The sequence below is a fragment of the Balearica regulorum genome, chromosome 3, assembly GCF_011004875.1.
Source record: "Balearica regulorum gibbericeps isolate bBalReg1 chromosome 3, bBalReg1.pri, whole genome shotgun sequence".
NCBI classification, from domain to species: domain Eukaryota; kingdom Metazoa; phylum Chordata; class Aves; order Gruiformes; family Gruidae; genus Balearica; species Balearica regulorum.
The window spans coordinates 121,164,993-121,189,881 of NC_046186.1; the positions used below are offsets into that span (position 1 = coordinate 121,164,993).

General features: G+C 42.2%; 1 protein-coding gene across 5 annotated transcripts in view; it reads right to left on the reverse strand.

Moving 5' to 3' along the window:
* Window positions 1–24,570, reverse strand: part of PLCB1 (phospholipase C beta 1) — a 398,789-nt gene extending 374,219 nt beyond the window's left edge. For 3 of the 5 annotated variants that reach the window (XM_075749805.1, XM_075749803.1, XM_075749806.1), the window contains exons 1-2: window positions 24,091–24,570; window positions 11,914–11,991 (exon numbers count right to left, since the gene is read on the reverse strand). In XM_075749805.1, coding sequence (XP_075605920.1) covers window positions 11,914–11,991; window positions 24,091–24,189 — 177 coding nt within the window. In that variant the 5' untranslated portion in view covers window positions 24,190–24,570. The remainder of the gene's footprint in view (window positions 1–11,913; window positions 11,992–24,090) is intronic. The other 2 variants (XM_075749808.1, XM_075749804.1) reach the window with 1 other exon arrangement.
* Between the last annotated feature and the right edge of the window lie 319 nt (window positions 24,571–24,889).

The window sequence follows — 24,889 nt, forward strand, 5'->3', positions numbered from 1 at the left end:
TCACCTCATCCATCTAGTATGCATGACATCATTACGCTCAAAGAGTACTACTGCTGCATCTCTGACAGGCTCTTCCCAGCAACTTTTGCTGGCAAAAATGGCTCTATGTTTCTGTCTTCCAGTATGTCTGCAAAAGCATACAATGCAAAGCCAGAGATTTATCTGAGCTAATTTTAGACTATGACACTTACTGATAACATTCTACATGAATAAGCAAACTTACTCTGCATACAAGTAGTTTACAACAAACTCTAAACCACACACTGCAGAGAAGATGTACCTTGCACCTACAGAAAGCATACTGTCTACAGAGTTCCTCTGAATACAAATTTTACAGGGCACTGATAGACACATACTATTTAAAACACAATTGTTAAAGCATTTTTCTTTGCTGTCAAGTATCAGTTACTTATTAGCCACCTCACTGAATTATGGACCGTTGTATTATTATAACCAATCACATTGCTTTTGAGGCAACGCTAGTAAAAAGCCCTTGTGGATCTCCACCTAAGGACAATTCACCTTCAGGGGAAAAGCCTCGAGCTAGAGAAGGGAAAGGCAAAGGTCCAGCTATCTTCAAATCCCAAAAGTATCATAGCAACTAGCTATCTTCCTGGGGCAGGGGGAGCATACATGATATTTAACGATCCGGTCTAGTCATCTACTGTGGTATGTGACCGCTAGGAAGGGGATGACAATTGTAAGACTCAGACTGCCCTTGGAACGGCACTGTTGCTGCTCAACACACATGATGCCAGTTTCCCCACAGCATGTTTGGGAGCTTTTCATTACATTTGCCTAGGTCAGCTGTGAGTTAGCTTTCAATAAACAGTACTTGAAATAGCTGGCAGCACAGCTGTGCGGTATCAGCTAACAACCCATGGACTACTCCAATTCTGAGGCAGACTGTCATCTGGAGCAGCCAGGGACATACTGCTAGCCAGTTAGCAGCACACTGCCAGTCTGGTGGTGTCTGCACAGATTGTAGCCGCAGCAGTAGCAAAAGGCTCAGTAAAGGCACACCATGACCAGCCTTGAAATCAGGGGTAGGTTCTGGTCATCCCCAGCCCTCAGACAGTACAAGAGCTCTTTGGGATGTGGCACAGGGATAGAATTTCACTTGTGACATATAACTGCAGCCTTGAAATAGCAATGTTATATATACCCCCCCACACCCCCCCCAGACAAAATTGTTATTGGCCTAACTGGACAGCCGAGTGTTTAATGTGCCCTGGAGATTCAGGATTTAAATATGTTCTTCAACCACTAACAGTTCTCTTGTACAATAGTACACCTTGCTCCTCTCACACAATGCAGAGTGCATCTTGGATAAAGGCATGTGCCAGTCTTAAATGCAGACTCAATCTCCACCCTAAAAATTCAGATACTGGAAATTACTTTTCCTGGGATACAAATAAAGACAGGACCCTCTAAACCCTCTATGTCACAGCCCCTACTCCTTCCCCCCAAGGCAACTGCATGGGGAACAACTCAACATCACTAGAGCTACAGTGTCATAAACTAGGTATCAGAGATGAGAACATACGCCTATTATTGTTTTCTGTTAATAACTGAAGGATGGACAATGACGTCAAGAAGTCAGAATACACTGGAAAACGTGCCTGCATGGAAAGAGTAATTAGAAGAAGTAATGAAGATGAATACTCATTTCCTGCCTGGTGAAGAGCCCTAACTCTGAGCAGGCAAAAAAGGAGGTTTGCCTACTGACAGCACATGTGTGTGCACACGTACACAAAATGCAGCCAGAAGCAAGCACAGCCTCTTCAGATACAGTCTCCCTTCTTTCGGGGGCTTGACGTGCTCCAGAGCTAGTTCAGGATTTTAGTAGCAAAACCACTGCCTGTGGAGCGGCACAAAACATCAGGAAAATGGAAAGCTAGACTGCAGACAGGAATATATACACACCAGTGGCAGAGGCTGCCTGCAGATTTTACAGACTTTCTAATCCAGCAGAATATTTGGAGGAGACTGACGATGTAAACAGCACCCGCATAGTTAGAAAGGCTCAAAAATAACAGCCGCACAGACACACAGAGTGAACCTAAAACTCCTATGATGTGTAGTCCCAGTACTGGGATACATAATAAAAGTTGTCATTAAAGCAAAGAAGATGGGACTGAAAGACAATTCTCTACGAGAGGATCCTACAGAGTGTCTTCTGTCCTTACATAGCCAAAATCAAAAAGGAAGTCAGTGTTGTACGATGGAGTACATCATTGCCACTGTACATACAGGCCAAGAGCTTTATCATTTCTGCTCTGTGTGATGCCAACTGCAAGTGTGCAGAGCTGCTGTAAAATACCCAGACTGCAGGAATAAGCAAAAAGCAGGAGAGGGAAACAGGTCAAGTCCACATTTAGTGGTAAAAAGCCTTAAAGCAAGTAAGACAAGGTTTAGTGCAAAACTGACATTTATTGCCATTAACTTGTATTTCAAGACCTTTTTTCAACTCCTTAAAATAAAAGGAACCAAAACTTCCAAACACCTTTATCACATAACACTGATTACTAGTGGATTGCGTACGTTTACACGGGAAGATCACATGCATGGAGACAGAATATATGTTATTTAAAGATCATTATTTTCAGTGCACTATCTCTTAAAGAGGGCTTTTTTATTTAAAAAAACAAACAAACACCAAACCAAAAACCACAACACTGAAAGCATAGTGGGGAGGGGAAACAGCAAGCATATGAAGCATTAAAGAGAAGTATCTGAACTGGCAGAGCTTCAGCAGAGAAGGCAACCTGACAGGCATGCTGAGAGATCAGTTATCCTCCCAACCATCACGAAATCTGATGTCCTAGAAGCCAGTTTTTGAACTGTGCTAATAATAGGTTGGCCAGCAAAGCCGTGCTGCATATTCAACCAAATCTATGTACAAGCTGCAGGCACAAACACAAGAAATTTTTTAATTAAGGGACTGAAGGACAGCTTATTACACACCATTGTCTCTATTTGCCCCAAGCCCTTCTCAGCTGGAAGACATGAGCATCTCCAACACCAAAGCACACGTATTGCACTGGGTTGGAACTGCACTGCACCAGGTGCTAACTAGGCAGTAACAAAGCATCCCTGCTGCTGCCCTACTCACAGAGGGCTTCTAGAATGGACAAAGTCAGGGCAGAACTGGAAACAGGCACAGGGACGCGGAGCAGCCCGTTGCTCAGTTATGGCAAATCATGACCAACAAAAGGCAAGTGCCAAGGTCTCCCGACTGCCAGCTGTTTCCTAAAAGCATATATTGCTGTTAGTTAAGGGCAAGTATATACTGAAACATTACATGATGTTATGACCTGATGAGATGTGAATGGGAAGAAAATTCTTAATTAAGTCACACAGCATTTGAAAGCTTGACAGACATCCGTTAAAGTCACTTTAGCATATGTTAGTCAACTTGGCCCCAAGTTTTCTTCACTCAAAATATTTACACTGAAAATTCTAACAACAAAACAATTTCCAGCATCCAGATCATGAAGGTAGATCTATTGCACAAAAACTCCTTTCCTTTTTTTTTTTTAATAACATTTACAGTTGGCTACAGTCAAAGCTTACCAAGTCTCAGCCCATCAAAAAAACAACAAAAAAAGACAACCTACAATTTTGTCTTTATAGGAAAGTCACAACCCACTTTCAATTTGACAGCAAGGATAATATTCTTGCATATCACGAAATATCTTAGGACTGTTCTCAGTACCTGAGAAATCAACAGTACCTAAATTTGGATTACTCCAGGGTCATCTTCTCTTTTTTGAAGTTCTTTGGCTTCCTCCTGTTAGAAACTGGAGCTGTGTTATAGATTAAACCCAAAACTCATCTTCTGTTCCTGTCTCCCTCACAATGATAAGGGAGATATTTAGCAGTGGGAAATGCTTATTAGAGATCTTCTGTGTTTGATGTAGTACCATTTCCCTAATGGGCCTTGAACAATTTCCATGTTTTGAAAGCAGAGAGATTTCCTTTTAAAAAGGAAATCAGCAGTCTGATGGGAAGTTGACCTCCATGAAATATTTCCTTCCATTTTCACTATCTGTGGCAATCCCCTACCACCTTCCCCATCTTCTTTTATTCCACTCGCATGTTGATTTTTTAAGCAGTTGTGAAAAAAAACCCATGAGCTACAACTTCCAGGCAACCATGAACTGTTGCTAGGCTGACTCCCCTACTGCTTTAACTATTAAGCTAGAAGTTTTCCCACTTCAAAATACAACAACCTTTTCCACTTTCAAAAGATCTCTGTATCATAAGCCAGCAAAGAGGCAGTCTTCTTCACTGACAAAGGCACTGGCTCACAGTTTCCAGCATGGACCGATCAGTATGGGTGTTAGAAATAAATAACAGCACATGAGCTAAACTCCTAGGTACTGCCTTTAGAGATACAGGTGAGGAGTTATTTCTATATTAAAGAGAAAGCAAATGCCTGGCGGTGAACTTTCCAAGATTACCACTTCGGCTGCTATCAGAACTAGCAGCTCAACCTTTGAATGCTTTACCCTCAGCTGCTTCAAGCCAGTGTCGGGGCCCCCAAGCTGAGAACTCCTGTTACGGGTTAGTTAGCTTCTCTACTTTTGACAAGTTGACTTGTGCTGCTTACCGCACATCTGCATCTTCACTGGAGGAAGAACTCACCTTTAGGGTTTCACTTGTGATTTCTGCACCACTCAGTCTACTCACTACTCAGTTAACAACAGTCCTTAGCAAGCGTTGCATCCTTGAAGAGATTCTCTTCCAGTTCCCATTAAAAACGTGACAGACATACAACTTTGGGTGTCAATATTTATGGGCCATTTTCTTATCCAAAAACTGGCATTTGCATTCCAGCAATGACATGCTTGGTCTCAAGATTTTAATGCCACTATGGCAGCTCCTAACATTACACCTCAAATTTATGAATCAAGACAACTGCAAAACCCAGGCAAAGGCTCAGATTATTTGTTGTGCCACCACTGTTATTTTACTAGCTGCTTCAGGTTCACTTCCAATTTCTAGTGTCACTGAGAAGCAAAACTTCACCACAGGTCCCTGTCTGAGTAGAGTCCTCATCCAGATTTCCACTGAAAACTACTCTGTGCCACCTCTTCCAGCCTGTGCTGACTTGTTTTGAAAAAGAGATTCCAACCCAACTCCATCTAATCGTGCTAAAAGACTAGCATCACCTCCTTAGGTGTCCACCTTCAAGAGGCCGAAAGCCCTCTCTCCTTAAATTTCCAGCTGAAATATCGCAAGTGACCCATGCCCTCAAAAATCAACGGCAATCGACCCATAGCTTCCCACTCAGTTCACACACACAGTAAACGGATAAAGGAATAGTGCCACAGGGAGCAAGTCTTGAGCAACACCATTCATGAAATGAATTTAACTTCCCCTTCAGTTGGAATGGATTATAATCTGGTATCACAAGGGTCCTTCTGATAAGAAACTTTCCTAGCTTTGGTATAATTTCCATTCATGCCAGTCTGACACCAGAGAATGTGCGTATGTAGATTATACATAATGTTTTTACAGAAGTCCATGAAGGAGCACCTCAGAGTGCTTTCTCAGAGCAGTGAGAAAACAAGTAATCTAATACAGACTCTGCTACTAATAAACCTTATTCCATAAAGACCTAAATAGACAAGTCTTTTTCGGTGCCTGGTAGAATGCCAGTGTGGCACATGGATCCAAGTCATTCTTACTCCTGTGTTTTGCACCTACAGCAAAGGCAAATCTATTCATATACAAAACGTGTGATAGAGACCTGTATATCCAATATTCATTATCAAACAGAATTAACAATAAGAGATGTTGACTGCTGAAATGCTAGAGATGCTAAAAGAATGAGGAAGAAGAGTGAGTTTTTCATTGTACATGTTAAAATAATCCCTTATGTGGAGAGACTTACACCATCTTTTCTTATTCAATTAATGATAGTTACAATCTCAGTTCTTCAAAAGGTCTAGTTATTTAGCTTTTTTTCTTTCCTTTTACATGGCAGAAAGAGAAGTGTGAATACATGTTTAATGATGCACTTCTTGGATGTTGTCAGCAGTGAGATGCATCACTGAGTAACCTTGCTCTTGAATAAATTAAGCCAAACAGTTGAGGTTTGGAGCAGGTATTTTTAAACCTAGTACTATTAAATATTACATTCTTCTCATTAAATTATTTGGTATATTTTAAGTATTGATATTAACTTCAGCCTTTATTGTTTGCTTGTCAAATGTACTGTAAAACCTATACAGATGTAATGAAAAGATCTTTGACCCATAGGGCAGTACAAATATTGACCCAATTATTTTAAAGCCCCGATTCAAAACAGACACAAAAGAACTCTCTTAAATAACACAGCCAAAATCCCCAGCAGCTGGAAAAATGCCACATCATCTTTCATTTGGAAGAGGGCAATGGGATCACCACAGAATTTACAAACATGCTGAAGCCAAGTCTAATCCTACAGAATCCTACCTACAGACCTCAGGTTCCACTTCACATGTGCTGTGGTCTGCGTTGGGTTTTCAGGCCCAGAGAAACTCACGATAAGTTCAGGACACAAGAGCGGAAGGATCCTCCAGGTCAGAAAAATCCTCTCCTTTTATCATAAGGAACCACTTCATGCAGTCTCATGAAATGAGAAAGCTCCAGCTCAAGGTACAGTATTATTGCTAGAGGCTCTTGTAGCAAGCTTATGTTCTGTGGCTGAGTTACAGCACATTATGTGTGAACACCCCTGACAACTGGTACTAAATAGAGGCCTATCTCTGTAAGAGGAGAAACTACCCCCGCTCCTTGCCTTGAAAACTGCAAAACTGTCATTACTAAAAAGCTACACAGATCGAGTCTCTCTGCCTTTAGATATCCTCAGCCTGTCACTCTGAGCAAGCCAGAGCTGGGGGAAACAGCTGTCTGTAGGTACTTCTGTACCGCTGTGGTCTCACCACCTCACCTTCTCTCAAAGACACTTAAAAGCTTGAGGGATGACTTGTGCAAGCTAGACTGAAGCAGGGACTCCTCCTGGCTAAACCGTTCGGCTGGGCTATGCTACTGCTTTAATTGCAACTGGCAGAGGAGGGAAGCTTCAGCCACACATCCCCTCCTATGAGGTAAGTATCACCTCAGCACTTGCAGTAGTTTCTCAACACAAACTTCCTTTGGACAAGTGGGATCACCATCTGTTTACAACAGCATTTCTGCAGAAGGCATTAGAAATCGCTGTTGGCTTCCTGGGACTGAACTCTTATGTTTAGTTTCATGACACAGACTGTTAGCTGATCTCTTTTCATGGTGCTGTGGATGAGACTGCGTCTGCATCCTCTGTATTTTCAGCATGCTGCCATGTCACTGTAGTTACCTAGCTTTAAAAATAAAGAGGAATAAATCAGTATGTGCTAGTGAGATGAAGAGAATGGCATATTATACCATCCTCAGACTTTTAAAAACCTAAAAGGCTCCACCATAAAAGCAATTAGTTGCTTTCCTCCTTTTACTCCTTTTCTTAGGCAGTGTCAGAACTGCACTGAGTCAATGGCTAAGTGTCTTCTCCTAACATCCATTTGATTGTGTAACCACAACTTCCAGCTAAAGGATGCAAGAATAATAATGCACAAACCTTCTGACAATACGTATTTCTTCTCCTATGCTGCCTATGCATCTGTTGATATATTTATTCATAGACACAAATCACAGTCTTTCTCTGGCTTTGCTCTGCTAGCTAGGCTAGACACACCAAACACTTCCAGCCTCTTCTCATTTCCTGAGAAATAGTTATTATTATTGCTCCTTTTTATTCTAGTAGACTTTCTCTTCACCTGGTCGAGTTTTGATTTATCTTTCTTCAATGCTCATGACCATAATAAGAACAAATGGAATAAATGGCATTCCATTTTTAAAAAAAAAGTAGCAAGGAATTGAGATACGTTTCAGTCAGGTCATAAAAATACAACAATGCAATGAATGTTGTCTGGTTTTGCTACAGTTAAGAAACATTACAAAAACAATAAGATATGTTACAGACACTAGCTTGTCACATTAATTAATTTTTCTTTTTTAAAACCCATGTTGAGAGTCATTCAAGTAATAATATGAAATCTTATCTGCATACAGATGAAACAAATATTCCAGAATCTTCAGCAACAAAAGAATTTCATACTGAAAAATACAATTAAAATCAGAAAGCTGTCCTGCCATCCTTGTAGTTATCAGAAAATAGCAAAATGATATGTATGATTTTATTTTGGAGGATTATCTTTACTGATGACAGTAAAATATACTTAAATATGCAAATATACAGTAAGTGTGTCGAACTGCAGGATACCACATTATTATTACCAAACTGTAAGATCAGCGCTTAAATGAACTTACAGCCCTTCACTGCAGGTATGACCATTCTAGGATGGGCAGCTAAGGAGAACCTAGCACACAAAAATCAAAAGAGAAATGGCCTGTGGTCAGAAGAACCTGTGTGCATTTTCATCCTAGGCTGAAAACTGTTTAATCTGCTGATAAAGTCTTTCAAACAGAGAAGTTTGATCAACCACTTTTTAATATGGCTTTTGTTAGTATCCAAAAGCAGTCGTGCTGGACCTGGATACCTGGCATGACACACTGGAGCCAGCCCAGACATAATTAGATGGTCAAATGACACAGAATCATGAAGAAATGAGCAAGGCACACGGATACTTATTTTGCATTGAAGGAATCTTATGCAATTAGTTTACTGTTTGCCTTGCCTATTAGTTGTCAGATGTCTGCTCTGCTGCAAGGGGGGCTTCTGGGGGCTCTGTCTCTTCAGCCTGCCTTCTTTCCAAGTTCTGTTCCTGCCCTTAGAAGTAAGTGCCAAGAAGATGGCTCCACTACGCCCGGCTGCCACTGATATATCATACCACAAGAATGGCCTTCCTTACAGACCTTCACGTGTGGCATAGGGTAAGTGGCATGGATCCTCACAGGGCTGAAACTACAGACCACGGATGATTTATTAGGAGCGTATGGCTCCTGCAAGCCAACTATGAAATTTGCTACTAACTTACTTATCAGAAAGCTACAGGGGACAGCAAGATAAGAATCCACACTGGTCACGTATATAAAACTTCTTGGTAAGAATGACTTTATTGGCAGCCTTTTTGACCCACTCCAGTGTTACCCAGACTTGCCAATTGGGCTGCAAACCCCGGGAGGACTGCTGATTCACGGAGAACTACAAGATGGGGTCAGTGACAATGATGGAGGGCTGCAATGAACATGCATCTTTACCAGGAACTTTGAGCTCTGGCTGCACAAAGAACAATTTAAAGGACTGCCCAGATACACTGCTAGACACCAGACACTACATATTGTTTGCCTTTCTCTGCAACAGAGGAAACAGAAAAGCAAGGGAACAAGAAAACAATGAAAGAAGCAGCTCAACCAGCCAACAAGTTAGAGAAAGCTGCAGAGCTACAACCACCACTTCTCTAAGCTAAATAAAAATTTAACACAAAAGGAGTGGTTTTTTGGTTTGGTTCCCCCCCTCCCTTCCCACCCCTGCTGCAGTGATTCATATAATTTTTTTATAACTTTACTGAGAAGGCAACAGCAACCAAAGGAGACAGATTCCTAATTTAAAAGCCATACCATTTTCCAGGCAGTAATTTACTGCTTTGCACAGCGTCTGGCAAACAGGACAGTGAAATGGCTAGAAAGATTACTGCGACTCGTGCCTTGTCTCCATACCCATTTGTAGTCAGCTCCCAGGAAAATGCGTCTGACCAAGGATGCTGGCAGGCAGGCTTCTCTCAGTTCATCACTTTGTTTAGCAAGGCCTATCCTTCCATACTCAGAAAATAACAGGCCCTGGTTATGACAAAAGCAACTGCTTAAAAAAAGAATAGCTAGGAGTAAAAAAGAGAAAGCAATTACATAGAGGGTATGTTGTCCTGATATTATTTCTTCACGTCGTTCCATGGTCATCACAGGATCTCTTTATGCAGAGAAGGAAATGAAGAGAATTTCCTATATAACCTCCTTTTTTAATATAATTGTAATTTCACAACAAACACGAATGAAACCATTCTCTGCAAAAGCAGAAAGTGGCATTTCCTTCCTGCTCCTTGCACCATCAGCACCTCAATAGAAATATATTTACTTTCCTTAAATAGATACTGCTAGGATGGGGTTAGAAACAAGCTTCACCTCCTTGTCATGAATTATTAACCAGAAAAAAACCCTCTTGTTGCCCTTTACAGAGGCTTGATTTGCAAGTTTAAAAATCAAACTGACACTTACGTCTCTTGTACAAATACCCAACCTTTTAAAAAATGCTCTGAGCATTATAAATACATTTTTTCATGAATATGAGAACAACAATTCTATAAATAGCTATTCTTCACAGAATTGCTTCAAGACATTGTTTTTACAGACAACAGTAGGAAACTGAAGGCGGACTTGGTGCCAAACATATTAAAAGTGAAATAAACTCTCCAATCAATTCCAGGTTTCCATTTATTATTAAAGTTCACCGTTATTTTTCAGCTTATACAATTAGTTTATGCAAGGGAAGGAACAAAACAGAAGACTGCACTGTGTTCTGGCATAGCTACCGGGTTGGTGTAAATCAGTCATAGTCTTCAGCTTCTGAAGGCATTCACTTTGCTTCTTTGGGCAGTAATTTAACAACCCCAGACTGTCAACAGCTGAACCCGCTATTTAACCACCACCACCTTGTACACACACAAGCAAAGAACGGCAAGATTTTTATTATAGCTCCATGATATGATTTCCAAATACACTGACTCAAAACTGTGCTCCATCTCCTCTAAAAAGCAAACATAGGAAGATAAATATGATCTAATGTAATAGCAAATTGCCTGTACAGTTTAATGGTTGCTATCTCCTCAAGCAATTTTTGCACTGGTATCTAAACATAAAATCAAGAGGAACTCCTGACAAAACAGCTACGCAACTGGTAAACCGCATTTCTGTAGCCAGAATACTACAAGTACGTATTTAGTCGTTTTGGCACATACTCCAACACAAGGCCAAAGCTCAAGCGCTACCAAGTTCTAACACCATTTTCAACAGGGAACTTGCGCAAGCACTTACTTCATGAGTACTTGAAAATTCATCTGTTAAAAAAAAAAAAGAGGAGGAACCCATGCAGTTCCTAGTTTTGATACAGTATTTTGCTATAACAACTGCAACCGTGATTTGTTATTATATATCTGATATGCTATGTGAAACAAACTGCACCCAATTGCTCAGGGTACTGATAGTCTTTCACCCCAGTGCAGCTTCACAGTCTCCAACAGCTGGAAACACAGCAGTGCTGATTTCAAGGGGTGATACGGATGTGAAACTGGAGCAACACAGCGATGAATCAGGCCACGAGCTTTCCCCAACAGCTCCACAGCCATAATAGTGATCTAAGCATACTGGAATGTTTTTAAAAGAAAATAAGTGTCCAGTGAGGATTAGCAAGAACTTAGTGACGTGGCCCACCAGGCATGGCCAGGGAGCACGTGGGAGTTCAGGAGGAAGAATTCAAAGGGGGTTCTGGCCTCTGGGAATTCTGGGTCTGCTGTACATCACAGCCAAAATCCTCAGAGTATGGAAGGCAGGACAGAGAAACCACAAGCCAACTATGAACCACAACAGCATCCCAAATGGATCCTTGCCTGTAAACCAGGACAATTAGAGACCCTGCTGGCCATCAGATCATTAACATGGCTGAAAATTACTAAGTCTTCCATTCATGTCTCCAAGTTCACCAGGGATGAGCCACAGGCCTGTTGTATTTGGTCCCCAGAAGAGCAGAGGAACATATGCTGATGTAATGCTTGTCTGCTGTGCCAGGACTGGCATGCAAAGCCTCCTGACTCCTGCCCATCAACCCACAGTAAACAGAAAGAACCATTCTGGAGCAGGAATCTTTCCTCTTACCTTATTTTGATCTGTCCAGTAAAAGAAAAATCCCTGTGGATCTGTTCTGAGAATAATTGGAGTCACAACAGTGGAGTCCTGGAAGAAAAAAAGGACAAACAAACAAACAAAAAAAATCTATGTCAGTGCACAGAACACATAATTATGCACTAACTGCTTTGCCACCCATATTAATGAATTGCAACATCTAGAAATTACCCTGAAGGTATCACTAGCGAGATGTCACTAGAAGAATTTAGTATCACCTGCCTAATCTCCATTTTTCTGACATAACATATTTCCATTACTGAGAAGACAGCACTAAATAACTCCAGACTTGTCAACACATGGAGTTACTCCAGAAAAGCTGGAAGTAGATGAAGTTAAACAGACATAACACACTGTTAAGCTACAGCCTACATAGTAAAGTACTACAGTTACCAGAAGTCTACTGCTCACCTTGATCCAAATTAACCTTCAGATATAAACAACAGCTAAATGCCTATAAGCTTTACTTTAACATACAAAGACTGAATTTGCCTAGAAAACCTGGAATAATATCCACTACAGTAAGACTTTTGTCAATTACTTTCCATTAGTTTTTTTCTACAATCCAACTATGAAGATACATTCCACCCCACCTCCAAATCGGTTTTAAACCTGTCCATTCTGGTAACATCTATAGCTCAGGTCGTTTAAAACCAAGTACATTTGGAAGTACTATAAGTAAGGCAGCCTGGCTTCCTACATATTCACGTCTTCTGACTGACAGCAGGTACCTGACTGGGGAGATACGAGCTCTCACTGAAGCCTTTCCCGCAGGTGGCCATTCATTACATCTCTCACCCATCAGGACTCCCTGGTGCCTAACAATAAATGACATCAGTGCAGCCTGGTCCTTATAAGACCTAATAGGATTCCTCTTCTCTTTTCTCTACTATTTTTCATGACAACTGTAAAAACATTGTTGTCTTGAGACCTCCACCTGTTTGCCAAACTCAATTTAAAAAGTTGCAGAGGGAGGCACAGAAAGGAGGAAGACAGGCAGACAGAAAAATTACCTAAGCCTTATCTCCACAGGAAACCAGGCTAAACACACAATTCCACCTCAAAAAAGATGTATATTTCTGTTAAAGTATTACAGCTTTATCATTCACCTGTTTCCAAAGCAGCATTATGTGAGGTCAGTCTATATTGCTTTAAGGAAAAAAAATGCGCTCTAATAGGTTCAAATTTAAATCAAACATTTAACTGTGTTTTATCTAGGTGAAAATAAAGTTGATGGAAGCGACATTACCATAAATAAATAACAATAACTTATGCAAGTGCCATTTCCAAGGAAAGAAGATGCACTTGTCTATACTATCCCACCAGTACAGTCCTTGATGGCAGAGTACCAAACTCCCAGCAATGGGCATTCATGAAACAGGGAAGTTGAATTATTCCTGGTTTACAGCTGGATAAAACAAGACCCAAAAAAGCTAAGTGGCAGGCCCAGCACCAGTCAGAAGTCTGTGGGGGAACAAGCAGAAGAAAAAAATGGATTCAAGCGTGAAACTTGTTTTTATCTCAGCACAAGAGAAATACAAATAAAAGAGCAAGTTCTACACTAACAAGAAATACAAGATCAATCCCTTAATTGAGCATAAAAGTCCTCTTTATAACTGGAAGATCTGGGCTCTGGATTACCTGTGCCACAGGTACACTGACACTCAAATGGGTGCCACGTCAGCTTTTGGAGGCTGGGAACAAGTGTGGCTGTACCAATGTCAGGCAGTGCTATGGGAATGTCCCAGCTGGGATCAGAGCTCATTCACAACATGCCACTGACCCTTCTTTTCCTCCTTACAAGAAAACAGCATTGTATGCACTTCTCCTAAGAGAAAGGACATACAGAATTTGTACCATCTATTTTTTCCCCTGTTTCTCCATAGCTTCTAGCATCTTGTACACCTGAGAGTTGGGTACTGTTTGAATGCAACAGGCAAATTTATTTTCAAATTATGCCAGGCCCTGAAGAGATGTTGACTGGCTTTCTATATCCACAAGCTCCTACAAAAGTGTTCTTAAACCTCTGCCATTCAAAAAGAGGGAAAAAAACAACCAAAAGAAACTTGCTCTGGAGATAAAACTCTCCTTTTTCAGCTTATTTCATTATGTTCCATGCAGCCTGTGTGTAAATATGTAAAATGAAGAAAGAAAAAGACTAAGTGTCCTTCTGTGTTGGGATGAGACATACACAACCTCGGGGGGGGGGGGGGTGGAAAGAGAAGTGATGGGGAACAGACAGGCATGAAACGATTATGTCTAGGATTAATCAATTTGCTGGTTAATCATTTTAAATCAGTTGCTTCAACCCAAAAGCTGTTTGGATTTGTCTGTGCTGATGACATACAGCTGTCAAAGTAATACTTTTGTAGATGTGGGTTGTAAAATGTTGACTATAATCAGACTCAAAAAAAGTGGAGGATGAGGGGAAAGAGCTTTCGTTCTCATAAAGGTGACATAAAGGAAACCTCATCATGACAGGGATAGTGATGAGTCTTAATTTAAGATCCTCACTCCAGGAAGTTTTATTTGTGGGGTTGGTTTTGGTTTTTTAATCAAGAAAAGGCAGTTGTACATTATGCCTCTTTTCTAAACTAACTATACTACTCTGACATTAAGCATAGCACAATTAACATGCTGATGAACACAAGAACCCCATGCTGTCTTGCTGTATACAAACACAGGATCTAAGAATAACTTTGTACATGTAACTGTGTGACATGTATCTTAGGAACTTTGTGCACGTGACTTTTATTGCTGCTGTTGACTGTGTGGAAATGTTTTATATATTCTACAAGCTAGCTATAAATCTTATAAGTTTGTGCCACTAAAAGCCACAGCCCTTAGTTCTGGGTGTAGAGGAATAGAAGTAAACCTCTCTAGTCAGCTCTGCAAGTCCCTCTCCCCACTGCACATTAACGCAGAGTTGTGTGTCACGTGGAACAGGTCTGTTGCTTTTATACTGCTCTGCAATCAGGGCTTGCAAAGGCAGGCAACAATCCAAAAGATACATGAAAACCCTTTATACACTATACATTCAAGAAGTAGAGTGATTCATGGCTCTGAAATAGAAATTTGTTTCAAATTACAATTGTCTGGTACATTTATTTACAAAAACTATTGTACTACATGGGAAAAACTGTGGTTTATTACCCAGAAGACACACCTGCAGTCATTCATGAGGGTATCCTGAAGCCCATTAATTCAATTTCCTCACCCAAAGAGCTGACCTGTCTCATAACTCCCTTGAACAGATTTACCAACCGTACACAATTCTGAAGAAGAAAGTAACAGACAGGACACACTAGATAAAAGGAGAAAAAAACCAAACAAAACTTGAAGGACAAACAAATAGGGAGCATTTCTTCCCTAACCCACTCAGATCCACAATGTGAGAATAAAACAGAGGGGGGGGAGAAGAGGTCAGTGTTGTGCATCTCTAAAGCTGACGGGTTTGGAAATTAATACATATTTAGGTGTCCAGTAGGGACACAGCTGTTGCGATCCTCTAGATGTCAACTAAGTAAGCAGCCCTTTGGGTAGGAGCCCCAGATTCTTGGGACACTTGCAAGTACATAAGCAAAGAAGCAGAATGAGGTGACCAAGGCAAAAATCAAATGTGAGCAGAAAGGGGAGAAGAAGAAGAAGAAGGCAGTGTCCCAGACAATTATGCAAATGGCTGTTGGTTATCAGGCTTTTTAAATGCCACCTGTGGGTGCTTGTGCCAAGCAGAGGCTTGGTTTCAGACAGATTGCTATTGTAAATTTCTTGAATAGAAAGACTTGGAGTGGTTCTAGCCTGGCAGTCCCAGTATGCTGCATATCACACCAGTCTAAACTTAAGTGTGGTTTTTTTTTTAATTCTTTAAAAGCCTTTTTATTTGTTAACTTAGGACCAATTCTCTACTTTCCTCCAATTTCACAGCCTCAAATGAGTAATGTGGTGGGTCTATATTTATTCCTTTAAGTTGCCTCCTAATTGGCTGTACAGCCTCAGACCTTGCATTAGGAATATTTTTTTATTTTCTACTTTTAAACAAAAAAGGTTTCAAATTTATGCCCACAACGTGTCACAGAGAACTTTGGGATCCTTACCAACCAGGCACAGCAGAACACAGGCATAAAAGATCAATGGACAAACTCATATTTAAGTGCCTGCCAGGCAACCATTTCAAGGTCTGATTTTAAGTGTGGGTCCCCTAGACCACATCTAACATCAGCAAGCAGAAAGTGCCACCTCCATTTTAATGTTACTGACCAATAAAGACTACCATACAAAGCCAAACAGCAAAGTGGATGGAAACCTTGGTTTAGTTTCTTTCAGACTGTACATTCATGCCTTCTAATCCTCAGAGCATCCCCACGACCAGGCTGTCCATCCAGCCACAAGGCACAGAGCCTTCCACCCAACCCTCAGTCATGACTGGTAAGACTTGAAGAGACACAAGGTGAGAAAGAACGGCTACATAAGGATGTGCCGCTCTGCCACCTACATCCTGGGCTCTGGCCCTCGCTCCTAGAACTCTCCGTGCTTTATTCAGTGTGTACTAAGGCAAGGTTGTAACACTATTGCCACTGTGTTTTGTGCCACGCACAGTTCTGCGTTAAAATGATCAGAGAACGTCACAGGCTGGGATTAGCGTGTTTGCAATGCAAGTATCAGGTCAACCCTGCCTTAGCTGAAAAGTTCCTAATGGATCTTAAAAGTACCTACAAAGGAATGAAAATCTACATGTACCTTGTCAACTAGCAAGACCATGAATCAGATGAGTATGTGTTTTAATAAATCATGTATAGATAATGATGATGTTCCTTAGAAACAGTTGCAGTCAAAATTCACATCAACAGATTTTAAAAAGAAAAGCAGACCAGTCTTTATCTTCAGCTCTTACAACAGATGGAGCTCACAGCACTGCCTTATTAAGCCAGACCGCCGTTTCCTCGTTTTGCCTCGGATTTTTAGAGACATCAAACATCCCCAAATATAACCTGAAAACCTTTACACACATCATTATTTCATTTGCTTGAACCTTCTTCTGGAAATGTTCTGCCAAACTGTTTCCAAACACAAAGCTAAGAAATACAGATTGTTTCTGGCAGAGGCAAAATATTCTGCAACTTACCTTTCACTTTGGCAAAAGGGCTTGAACTCTGGTTGAGCAAGGGTGTAAGGCTGTGGGAAAGGTGTGGACAGAGTTTTCTTGCCACCCCCCCAAGCCAGGGGGATTACAGCCTTGGAGGAGTGCAGAAGGGAGGAGCAAAGGAGAAAGGACAGCAAAACCACAGTTTACACATGGTCAGCAGACATATTAGCTGTTAAATTCCATAACACACTGGGTGTACTCAGACTGGAACTAAGCAGGATTACCCAAACAATTAGCACTATAAATTTCTTTAGACTGACAGCTGAACTATGAGCAAGAAGGAGAGAGTACCCATCTCCTGGTTTTGCAATGAACCACTGAAATAATTCAGAAGAGTAAAGATGCCCTCTTTTACTGAGGGCAGAAGAGCCAAATCTGCTATGTAAAGGAACAGATTGCAAAAAGGAAGTGTTGGAGTGGGTGAAACGGGTGCTGGAGGTTGGAAGCAGGACAAGAAATCAAGACTGGAATTGAGCTTACAGGACCCATAAACTGAAATTCCACTTGCTCAATAACAACATGCAGGAAAATATTCTTCACTATTAGAGTGGCTAAAGTCTTGAGAAACTTTGGTGATAGCACCACACAACAGAAGTTATTATTCTGCTAATTAAAGACTAACTTCCTGCAGGTTTCAAAGAGCTACCTTGAGTAGGATTTGTTCCTCAGAAGTAGACTACCCTGTCTCATTTCTCAGGATGCCCATACTCCTGGGCTAATTATAGCCTTACCACATGTAGTCTCGATTTGACTGCATGAGTCCTTATTTGTTGCAGATGTTGCAAGGTATGCAGTCAAGAAAGAAGAAATAAAGGGAGTAATTTATAGAAAAGGTAGCCAAATGCCAACCAGGAAGATTTTATCTCTGCCAGAGAGTTCTTATGTGACACTAAGCAAGTGATTTAAACCGGTCTGTTCATGGGTATAAATGCTGTATTTTGATTTTGAGGGAATACTGGAACTGTATTTCCATATTTCATTTTCTACTTTTCAGAGATGCTGAGCCCAAATTAATCTGAAGTCACTGGGGAGTCATTCTGAACATCTGATTGTATGGTGCTATGCAGTCTGAAAATTAGGTCCAAGGTATCTAATCACAGATTAAAAATTAGTAGTTTTTTATGTTGGTCTCTTTTTTTGGACCTACAACAGTACAACTGGGAACACATTTTGTCATCTAATGGGTCTTGCGAAAATAAATTAAGAAGTGCTTATGAAGCATTTACTTTATAATAGATAAAAGACTCCATAACGATTAACTTTCTAGTTCACCATAGCCTTTGTTAAAAAAGGGTCTCGAGCATTCAAACACTAAAGTGAAGAAAGCATACAGTACACAAATTCAGTTCTCAAACAATTCCCCTTTACTTAAGAGTTGTTTTCAGTTTCCCTGGTATTTACCAACACTCCAAAGGGCTCAGATGCTACAATAACACAGATCTTATCTTCAACTTAAACATGTAAACCTTCACTAGATCTTCCAAGGCAGGCATCTAACCATTCTGCAGGGGATCCAAAACTTCCCCACCCCCAAGATAAAGTCAGCAAGAGCTTTCCAATGGAGTTAACCAACTTCAGGCTTTCCCCTTTACTAAATGTTAACTATTGAGAAATTTTAAACTCAGTCTGATTATGTTCCTGTGTTGCAAAAGACCAAAACCACAACTTCTACTCATTTAGATAAAATATTTTTATATAGCACAGAGCTGATATTTGTTTACTACATAAAGATTAGCAACAAAGACAGACAAAAAAACACTCTAGAATGTTGGACTTCTTCTCTCCAAACTGAAAACATTCAGAAAAAATAAATTTTTCAGTTTATTGGTTTAGTTTTATATGCACAGAACAATGGTTGTTCATATTTCAAGGCCTCGGTAACGTACTGTAGTGACAGACTTGTGCAGAGTTAAAAAAAAAAAAGGCAGGAAAAACTCCAACTTATGTGAGCATCAACATCTTAAAAATCACTTCTGAAAATCTCCAGGTTTTTTTCTTTGTTTAATCTCAGCTTATCCATAATAATGATATTCTGATGTTATATTTACTTGTAAGGTTAAAGGGGATGTCTCTCATACCCTTGATAATCTTCTTTAAAAGATTATAAACAAATAAAGAAGCCCCGAAACTTTACATAGCATTCACCATCTGAGCTCAAAAATGTTTCATAGAGATGAAGAAGTGCTCCAAGAAAAAGGCATTAAAATAAAACTTAAAAGACCTAGGTTCATTTTTGCTCCTCACTGGAATACCTGGTAAAGTGCTGTAGCCACTAAACAATGCTACCTACCAGGAGGTTTGTTTCAGTAACTAAATATTTAGAAAAAAAACATACAGCTATAAAACTGGAATCATGTCCCTCAATTTAGGTAGAGCCACGTTACCTTACTCATATAGTTAACTTGCAAGTAAAAGTAAATAGTGTAAGTCACAGGGAGACCAGTCAAATTCTTTATGCAGAGTACATATTATCACTAGGGAAGATAAGAAAGCTTTTAAGCAAGAACTGAAAACAAATCTATTTTTGAATATTCACTATCATATTAACTTGCTTCAGTGTGCAGATTACTGCTCTTAGAAAACATCAGTTCAGCTGTGCTTTAGCTGTTGAGCTATTTGTTAACTCAGTTATGTCTATCTTATTCCCTATGGGAGAGAAAAAGATAAAGGAAAAAAGACAGCCAAGGCAGGTTTCAGCCCCTTCAGGCATCAGATCAGTCCTGAGAGAAGTCACCCTTTATACCCGGGTTTCATTAACCTTCTCAGTTAGCAACACATATTGCTACATTAAGTTTAACCCCCTACAAAAAAGCCTCACCCATGGACTTAATTGCATCCTTTTTATTTATTTATTAAACTGTTTTAAAACTCTCATCAGGAAGAGCTATTATAATCTGAGTTCCACTACAGCAGAGTGGATCAAGTCAGTTCTTCTTTAAGCCTTCCCTCCCTCTCACAGCTATTGCTTCTCTCTGGGAATAAGAGAATGTATCTGTTCAAAGACCAGATCAGTACTTAGGAGACTCAGAGTCTCTTCCCAGTAGTAAGGGAGAAGTGGTTATAAAGGCCCAACTGAAAGCAGCATGAAGAAACCTGACTTAAAGTAGCAAGTGCTCAGCCAACTAGCATCTTAAACCAGGCACACGCATGCATACATCCACCAAAAAAGACCCAAAACAAAACCAAACAAAAAAAAACCCGAAGTAACCACTTTTATCTTTCACCTATTCAAACATCAGCTATTTCTGTTCAGTGCCCTGTGAATCCAATCTACACACCACGAACAAGAGTTAATTCTAAAATTTGTTTTCCGACCTGTAATACTGTTACAGAATAAAACAGAAACAGTGTGTGGAAAAGCAAAGTTACAGGACAACAATCATCTGTTTGACTTTAGTGCTTTATATACTGATCCAAAATGGAATTTGTGAATAGACTGTATTAGGCATTGGATGATGTAAGCGATATTACATCCAACCCCAATGCACAAAAGTGTGACTTGTCTTGCAAAGCTGAAACTTTTTAACTGATCCTAATGCTTCCACAATTTAGAGACCGAAAATGGTCTGCAGAGGAAATGGAATTTCAAGCCTCCTGAGCTGCTTGCTTTCCATCTGCCTCTATATGATCTCGAGTCGTTGACATAACCTCTTCTTCTCCTCTTTGCAAAGCTCAGGCAAGGAATTTCTTTTCCAAACTGGATCACCACCACTCTGGGGGGGGGGAGTGGGCACTGGATGAACTTCATGTGAAACACATGGCAGATTTCTCTGCTGTTCCTCAGAGAGGAGGTCCATATAACAATGTCAGTACCACACCTGCTTGTTAGCAGCCTCAGTGTTACTAATTAGGCACAGAGCTACTAGAAGCTCAGGATGGGAAGTCCATGGATGGATTGGTTTTAAAGTCTGTATCACTACAGCTTTTGTCAGACTGTTCTGCACACCACGCTGCAGCATCCTTCTAAAAGCTGGCAAATACATTCTTTAACAACTGTTAGTCTATATACACCAAGAAATTCCTTACACGCCTCTCATGCTCTGGTTTAAATCCTTCCAGCATTCCCATTTAAAAAAAAAAAAAAAAAAAAGCTACTTTTCAGTGGTTTATAACTCAGCTGGAATAATTTTGCTCTGGGCTGAAACTTGGTACAAGTCATAGGAATTAACCGAAAACACTCTTTTGCTTTATGAAATGCAAAGCAAAGTCAATAGAGCCACCTTTAAACTGCAAAATAAAACAGCAGGGAAGTGTACTACAAGGGTATGCCCTGAACAGGAACAAATGCTGCCCTAGTGCACAGGCGATGCGAAGAACTGAACTCCCATCCTCACTCAGAAACAGTAAATAGAAAATGGTGCGCAATAAACATCAGTATGTGAGCCTCGCTCTTCTCAACAGCCCTGTTAGCACAGCAAATCCAAAGTACTCATTATGGTCAATTCTATTTTACTGTTACATTTGGTAGTTTACTATTTCTCATTACAGCCTATTGTTTCACTGGAGAGTTTGTGCATGCCTGTTTACATGAGAGACCACAGAGGTCCAGATTAATAATCATCATTTTTTAAAAACCCTTCAAGCAGATTAATGTGATAGAAAACAAAGACTCTGAAGTAGTTATTGGCTACTCAATGGCAAACATTTTTCAAAGTCACCAAACATGCCTTCGCCTGAAGACCCTCTTACAAACAGAGTGCCAAAGGAGATTCATTTCCCTTGAAATCTTTGATTTCGTGAGGCTTCCACTGCTGAGAAGAAACACTATGACCGAGACAGGGGTTTGGGGGATGGGAAATGCACACATATACACACAATGCACGGTCAACAATGAGTTAATGCAAGTATTCTTCATCACACAGCGTGGCTAAATACGCATCAACTTTCACAAGGTTGCTGATCAAAGCACTCACTAAACACAACAGGACTTTTTCTCAGTCACACATTCCAGGTAATACCTACGTAGCACTGAGTAAGTAACACCTTTAACCTGAAATGCACATCTTTTGCCAGAACTTAGCCGTATTTTATTACTGCAGCCTTTAGGTTTACAATTGAAAATCTTTTTTCCAATTAGTCTGTAGCAGATAGGTCAGCCACAGAACATCCACTGTGCATGGAGAACACCTCTTCTCCTTCAAATTCTATGTATACAATATACTACTTGGGAAATAGCACTTAAACTAATAATTTAAACTGTTGCCTAATTGCTTGGACTTTCAGTCTGGAGACTGAAATCACCATTAACTTGACCTCTGCATATACCTGTGGAAATTTCTTGGCAGCTTACCAAAAATAAAACAATAACTGCAATGACAAGGCTGAGGTTATGCTGCCTTTTCCTATGCTAAGGAAAATATCAACCAAAGGAAAACATTTTCTCAGGCAAGTCATTCAAGCTTAGTTCCTGAACATGAATAACCTGTGTCAAGCCAATGTTTACTACTGCGGACAAGGTCAGGTTGCTGAGCTTATTAAAAATGTATTAGCTTATTATTTTAAATAAAATTTCACACTACAAGTTGTCCAGTTTTTTGGTGTTCTTTCCCTCCTTGAGAATGTTTATCACAGGTTTATTGAGGTCAAACTCAAACATTTGGCTGCTGGACAGGCTGAAAGCAATGGCAAAACAGTGATACGTAACAAGACAAGAACAGTTGAACTACTCCTTCTCTCTCTCTTTCTGTTGTCCCTCCAGTTGTTGCTGTGATGTCTTTAGCACAGCTGAATTCACAGCAAAAATATGAGAGCTGTGTTAAGGCTCTCAAAACAAGTTATCCTCAACAATTCTCCCGACGTTCAAACTGTCCAGCACGCCTGCCTTCTTTACCAACCACTCCTCTACCACAGCTCCAGTCTCACTGTACTCCTCTGTCCCTCCGTCTCCAGAGGCTGTTCACAGACAGACTTTTTGGGGCACCCGCTCCTCCATGCACAACTGAGACACAAACACTCAATGTTGTATTGTAGGAGCAAGGCTAGCAGAGGACTCAGCCTTTTTTTTTTTTTCTTTCCCCTTCTCTGCAGTATAGCAGTCTTACTTTTGTGCTCTGAGAAGAGGAAAACTAAACAGAGAAATGCTACCTTTCTCCGAAACGGTCCCAGGCATAGCCTACAACTGAAGAAAGAAATCCCAGCTGCTAAACAGCTGTGCTACCAAAGGTGAAGCGAAAACCACACTCCTCTCCTATGTGAGGCAATACAAGTGTAAAGGTTTGGGAAGCAGCAAGTGGTAAGGGGAAAGTGGACACGATTTTGAGGCAAGTCTTGTGCCCTAACGAGCCAAGAAAGAACAGTGCCTTCTGTGGAGGAAGATGAGTGGCAGTACCCAAACAGCGAGACCAGGGAAAACGCATCCAGGGCTGGACAACCCCACCAGAAAAAAAGAGACAACGAGAAGGGCAGGAGCTAGAAGGAAGGATAGAGGCTGGAAGGAGGAAACAGGAGATGGAACAAGACAGGGAACAGGTTGAAACAACTATGTTACAGCGACAGAGATGGTAATGTGTGCAGTAAAACAAGGGAGGCAGGAGAGGAAGACGATCGCGAAAGGAGCCAGCTCAATACAGTTCACACCGGCCAAGCGTAGTGAGCCGGGAGAACCTTTGGAGAAAGTTTGCCCGGCGATTTAACAACGCCCTCCGGCTCGGCCCGGACCCCACACGGCGACCGCCCAGCCCGGGCGGGGACACTTATCGCCAGCAACCGCGACCGTCCCCGACCGGCCGCCAACTCCGCCACCGCCTCAACTCCCGCCGCGGGACGGCCCCACCGCCTCGCACCTGCCCTCCGCACCGGGCGAGGCGCGCACAGCGCCCCGCGGGCCGGCTCGCCGCGGCTCCCCGCTGCCGCACAGGGCAAGGCCGAGCCGGCCACGGCCCCGGGCGGCCGCAACATGTGTGCCGGAGCCCTCCGGCCCTATCGATGCACCCTGTGCGTTGCATAACCCCGCCGTGCCCCTACCACTCTGCCCCGTGTGGGGCACGGGGAGGAGGGGAGCTACTCACATCGTCCCATTTGACGAATTTGATGCCTTTCTTCAGGGTGTCGGAGACGCAGACGGGCTTGAGCTGGAGAGCGTGCACCCCTGGCTGTGCCCCGGCCATTTGCACCGCATTGACGCGCTCTCCCCCGGAGCGGAGAAGCCGCGGGAGGCGGCCGCCTCAGGAGGGACGCTGGAGCGCCGGAAACGGCCCCAGGAGAGAGGCCAGCAGCCGCGCTCGGCGCGCCTAGAGCGGGCAGGGAAGCGGCTGCCCAGGCGGTGAGAGCGAGAGGCTTCACTAGCGCCCGAGGAGGGACCTGGCACGGCAGCAGCAGCCGGGGCGAGCCATGCAGCGGCACATCCTCTATATACAGCCGGCTCGCCACGCACGCATACGCCCGCCCGCTCCCTCTCACACACACACACGCACGCAGGGGCACGGAGCGAGCGGCGCTGCCCGCTCCGCTCCCCTCCCGCCTGCCCCTCCTCCCTCCCCGCCAGGCTCGGCCCCCGAGGTTCCCCCGCGCCGAGGTCAGCGCGCCGCGCCGGCGGCACTGCGGCGCCACCTGCTGGCGGCAGGAGGTGCGGCATCTGCTGCGGGGCCGGGCAGCCCCTCTCGGAGGGGGGAGCCCCATGGCCGAGCTGAGGCGCTCAGCGGGGGGAGTTCGGCTGTGGGCCTCACCCACGGGCTCTCTCTTTCCCCGGGCTGAGGCCTAGTCCCGGGCCACCAGTGCCCAGCAGTTGCCTTCCTCGAAGCGCGGTCTCGGTCAGCCCTCTGGGCCACCCCCGAAGCGAGAAAGACAACAGGGAGACACTTGAAAATG